General features: G+C 33.0%; 1 protein-coding gene across 1 annotated transcript; it reads right to left on the reverse strand.

Annotated features, from left to right (window-relative positions):
* Positions 1 to 1,242: 1,242 nt before the first annotated feature.
* Positions 1,243 to 3,768, reverse strand: LOC7475152 (growth-regulating factor 4). The gene is given in 5 exon segments (XM_002321929.4): positions 1,243 to 1,585; positions 1,588 to 2,207; positions 2,312 to 2,738; positions 2,854 to 2,991; positions 3,179 to 3,768. Coding segments are annotated over 5 exon segments (1,593 nt in total). The 5' UTR covers positions 3,519 to 3,768; the 3' UTR covers positions 1,243 to 1,517.
* Positions 3,769 to 5,840: the final 2,072 nt, after the last annotated feature.

The raw sequence follows: 5,840 nt of genomic DNA on the forward strand, positions 1-5,840 counted from the left end.
TGAAACAAAAGGTAAAAACCCAATAAAAGAGTCGCTGAGATGTGTTGTATGTGTCATCAAAAGCCTTTATCAACAGGGCCCAACAACTTCAACTCTTTTAACACTATTTCTTAGAAACTCTCTCTTTTAGACGAACATTGGAATAGAAAAGATAACCTAAGTCAACGTTATCTTTTCTATTTTTTTTTTCTCCTTTTCTTCATATTATAAAGAGAAAATAAATTGATGAAATTTTTTTTAATATTATACAAAAGTTGGGTGATGATAAAAAAAAAATTTCATTTGAGGCTTGGTTATTAAAGTATATTTGTTTTTGCTTTTTAAAAATGCTTTCAAAAAAAATTAATTTTTTTTGTTTACTTCAAATTAATATTTTTTGATATTTTTATATTTTGATATGATGATATAAAAATAGATTTTAAAAAATAAAAAAAATATTATCTCAACATATTTTTGTTGAAATTTTTTCTCTTATTTAATTTTTTTTCGTATTGTAAAAAGAAAAAAAATTGATGAGACTTTTTTTATATTGTACAAAAATTGGGTGATGATAAGATTTTTTTTTCATTTGAGGTTGAGTTAAATTTCCTTATTAAATATTTTTTCTTTTTAAAAATGCTTTTTAAAAATTAAATTTTTTTTTATTTATTTGTTTACTTAAAATTAATATTTTTTGATGTTTTTGTATTATTTTAATATGATGATATAAAAAATATTAGCTCAATATATTTTTTTTAAAATATATATTTTAAGATATTTTTAATTTTATTTTTTTTAAGATATTGAGTCCATTTTCTCAGCCTTATTTAAGAATATTGAATCCGACTCCGCAACCCGACCCAATTCTATCATGCGTGGAGATCCAAGAATATTAGATTTTGCTGAATCACCAAACTTAATGTTATTGATCCTCCCTCTAGGCCCGAGGCTCCTGTAGCTTCAAGCCAGATAAGATACTCAAAATATTAACTATATTCAGCTTCGAGCCAGACCAAGATACTTCAAATATTCACTATATTCTTTATATTTTTTTTAATTTAAGATTAAAATTATTAGTGACCGCAGCGGTAGGCTGGACTAGTATACGCAAGGCTATGTAAACTAAACTCAAGATCAGAAGTTTGGAAACTATTTTGTTGCTAAACCAAACAGAATCATAGCACACCTTAATCGTTAGCTAGAACAGCTTGAAAATGCGAGGACTGACGGACACAGAACAGGAAGGGAGCTGTCCTCATCAAGTCAATCAAAAAGTGATTTTTCCATCAAATAAAAGATATTTTCCGAAAATAAGAGGGCTAAGACAAGTCTCCCTCACTAATATCCGAAGAAGATCCAAGAAGAGAAGAACAACACAACATCAACCCTACAAAAACCTCTTTACATCAACCCTACAACACAACATATCAACCAAACAGGACTCTCTCCAGTTCACCCAAAGACAACAGAACAACCAAGATAATAAAATATGACGAATCTAAAAGCCCTTATCTTAACTAAGCACAAAGGTTTCAAGTTTAGGCTTGATTTAACCAAAGCATGGCAATTTCAGGTTTGGTCCTTGAACTGGCAAGTGTTGGACTCTATTACCACTGCTATCAGAAAGTGAGGCATGTGTTTTCTGCAAAACCTCAGATGGTGAAGAGACTCTAGTGGCTGGAGGACAAATAGAATCTCCATTTTCAATCACAGAAGAAGATTGATTAGTTCCTGTATTGATGTTGACTGTCCTCAATTGTAACACCTCCGCTAAGGGCCCGCCTGGTGTGCTGCTGGTGTCACCGCCACATTCTTGGTTTTGATCTGGTTTGATTAGGCCTAAGCCCATTTGGATCTGACCCATTTCATCATCAACAGACCTATTGCCTCCCATTGATAGACTGAGTGGCGAAAGAGGGAGCTTCCCATCTGAGGACACAGAACTTGTGTTTCCAGAATTTGCATCATTAGACCATGCATCAATATAACTCCTTGGAGCCCCATCAAGAAATAGACTATATTGGCTGCGGTGTTGATCTTCTCTAGCATTAAGATTTCCATATGAGTTCAGATTCAGAGACTCTTCTCGGTAGTGCTGCTTGAGAACAGAAGCATTGTTAAAGGAACCTTCAGTAGCAAGTCCAATTTCTGTGTGCACTAGATGTGGCCATTGTTGATCATTTGTGACAATAGGACCAGTTCCCCCTTTCAACATCCAGTCAAAGCTCCTTAGGTACAAAACCACCAGAAATCAGGGACTTATGAATCGGAAAGTTTCAAGATTTCCCTCAAAATAAATGACTTATTAGCAAAATTTAAAGATCAAACCAACCTGGGTTCCTTGTATGTAGAACCAAAGGCTCCGTTAGCATCAAAAGTTGCAATCTTTTCACTGGTTTTGTTTACAAAAACTGGGGTCTGAATATATGGCTGAGGCATAGTCCCAACAAAATGATCATGAGAAGCAGAGCTACTGTTGTTGTTGTTGATAGTGGGGTTAGAAATTGCCACAGTAACAGGAGATTCTGTACAGATAGAAGGATTATGGCGGCTCTTCTTGTTGCTGTTGCTGTTGCTGCTGGTATTGAGTTCCACATGCTTTCTTGAACGGGGTCTGCCTCTATGCATATGACGCTCACAGTATTTTTTATCAGGTGCCACATCTCTTGAGCACCTCCATTTCTTCCCATCTGTTCTCCTGCACCTCCCTGGCTCTAGATCTGCCCTTTTTGTGAACCTCACATCCAGTCCATTTCCCACTGCATGTGCCCAAAAATAGCAAAAATTAACCACAAACATTGCAACTTTGATGGGCTTATGAAAAACTCATCAAGCCAAGAACAATCAAGAAGAAATTAAGGGGTTTAGCAGTACTTAATGGGGTTGGGATTAGAAGATGAGGAGGCACATGATTTGAAGACACCATGTACTTGTATATCATGGCTTGTCTTTCAAGCTCGTTCCATTGTGCATTTGTAAAAGGAAACCCCAAGGATGCTGCCATATTGCCACCTGAACTTGGCAAGAAAAAAATCACTGTATTTGTCAGTCCACACCAAACTTGACTCTTACTCATAAAGGTCTAATCTTTGAAAGTTGAACAGGGAAAATCAGAGAGACAAACAGCTAGAAGTATCCTATGACTAATTGAAAGGAAGAGAGAGAGAGAGAGAGAGAGAGAGAGAATTTTTTATACTACCTGGAGATTTGAAGGCAGAAGCTGTAGTGATAATTGATTCAGAAGTGTCAAAAGGCTGCAAAGTCCTAACCCCAACTGCACCACCACAAGCACCAACACTGTATATATGTTCACGACTATAGTTGATTAAGGACTTGTTTCTATCATATGATGATGTGGGACCATTATCAAATGGACGGTGGTGATTAGCATGATGAACCATCATAGTAGTCCTCCTAAAGGGGAATGATTGATGATGATCAATAGGTTGGTGTAGCTTCACACCAAAATCAACATCACTAGTCATGTTTCTTTCCTTGGCTGCTTTGTCTGAGACGTCAAACCCATAATTTATTCTCATAATGAAAAAAAAAAAAAAAAGCTTTATTTCCTCAATTTAGCAAATCCCCTTTTCCTTTCCCATCAAACTACCGTAAAGAAGAGAAAAGAATCTCACTTGTACACAATCTCTAGTTTTCTTGCTTGTAGGGCTTTTTAAAGAGACCGAAACAAGCTAGCTAGGCCACCTTGTTGGGCCTCATATCTCTAATTTTCTCTTGGAACGATGTCTGGAAAAGAACTCTCTCTCTCTCTCTCTCTAGCTGGTGGGGATGGAGTCATGTGGGGTTGATATGGGATTTTATGAGATAGGAATGGGTTGCCGCCATTCTTGGCCTTTGCTTTGCTTCCATGCTTCCAACATTCGCACCACCGGGGTGCCAGTAGTCGACAAATCAGTAAAAGCAATTCTCTTTCATCATTATTACACTGCATCGTTTCTGCGTGCAAAAGCAAGCCAACAAGCGTACTAGACCCCCACACCTTTTTCTCTATTTTCTTTTATGATATATTAATATATTAAAACAATAAAAAATATATTAATATGAAGCTTTTAATATAAAAAAACTCATAAATTTTAAAAGATATAGTCTAACCATGCTCTTAACGGCAAAATTAGCATTGAAAACTGGCTTAAAAGGTTGTCTGAAAATCTTTAAGTAGCTTATTACAAAGTCTACTGCAAGTCTTGGACCGAGAAGAAACGAAGAAGAAAACAAGGAACACAAACATCAAGCTAATCCTTCAAGTTAATTATTCAATTAATTTTAATCCATTGGATCGAGTAAGTTCATAAGAAATTAGGGCATAATTTAGTAGTGATTATAATGAAAAGACAGCATTTAACATAATCAGACAAGAACATGCGGTAAAACTATTAATGTAATCGGGGGTGTTTAACATGTTTTTTAAAATATTTTTATCTACAAAAATCAAATTAAATAAATAATTTTTATTTGTTAGTGTAAAAAATAAAAAATAAAATAATATTATTATGTTCCGTGTTCAAACATCTTGCAACCCGGAGCGATAGAATTGCATAAAGTTAAAAACGAACCTCAACAATAGCCTCGGGAGAAGCACCAGGCAAAGATGGGGGGCCCACTTTGAGATCCATTGGATTTGATGCATTAACAAATTGTGTACTGTCTCCAGGGATGGCTCAATCATGTAAGAGTTTTTATTTATTTATTTTTAAAAAAAAAGAGTTTTTGAAATTTTTGAATTTTATATTATTTTTTTAATTTTATATTATTTTGATAAGTTGATATTAAAAATAAATAAAATATTATTTTAATATATTTTCAAATAAAAAACATTTTAAAAAATAATTGTTACTCTAATTCCAAATATTATCTAGTTATAGGCTTATTAATACTGTGGTAGTTGTTGTTTTTCAAAGTGTTTTTTTCTTGAAAATATACTAAAGTTTATTTTTTATTTTTTAAAATTTATTTTTAATATCGGTATATCAACACAATCTAAAAATATCTAAAAACTTAATTTGAAGCATAAAAAAATAAAATAAAAATCAGATTTCTTCACAAGCGCTTTTGAAACTCAAACAAACAAGTTGGAGTGTTTGTTGGACCCGAGTGTTAAACAACCATTCAATTAGCTGCACTATTAAATAAAATCTAAATCCAATAAAAAAATCACTTAGTTTAATTAATGTTTGAATTAACATATTATTGGATCAATTATAGATCATTAAGTTAATCCATAAGTTTGATTGTTTTCATTTTAAAATAAGTAATAAAATATATTTTTTCAGTTTTTATTAGATTGAATTTTAATTGGATTGGTAAAATTGAAAAGGTTACAATTAAGGAGTAATTTGATTCAATTATAAACTTAATTTATTTTAAAATTAACGTGCTATTCAAAAATTATTTTTAAAAATATTTTTCACTTAAAAATATATTAAAATAATATATTTTTTACTTTTTAAAATTTATTTTTGATATCAGCAAATATATATATAAAACATTAACTTAAAATTAAAAAAAAATAAAAACCTTCAAAAACACGATTTAACTGCTAAGCTGATCCGAGGTGATCAAATCTATTTAACAACCATCTTCATGCGAAACCCAGGTTAAGTTAAGATAAGAGAACCCTAGCCATGGAGAGAGAGAGAGAGTGCTGCTCAACCACCAAGAAAGAGAGTGGGGCCATAATATCAATGAATCGGAAGTTAAGAAGTGGATGTGACTAGACAGAGCGAGGAAGAATTCTTGGGCATCCAACGCAATAATTTGTTCTTGATTGCAGTTTGTACCATTATGTGCTGTGCTGCTACTGTGTAACCCAGAAATGATCCAAAGGGCAAGACATGGCTTCC

The sequence above is a fragment of the Populus trichocarpa genome, chromosome 15 (assembly GCF_000002775.5).
Source record: "Populus trichocarpa isolate Nisqually-1 chromosome 15, P.trichocarpa_v4.1, whole genome shotgun sequence".
NCBI classification, from domain to species: Eukaryota; Viridiplantae; Streptophyta; class Magnoliopsida; order Malpighiales; family Salicaceae; genus Populus; species Populus trichocarpa.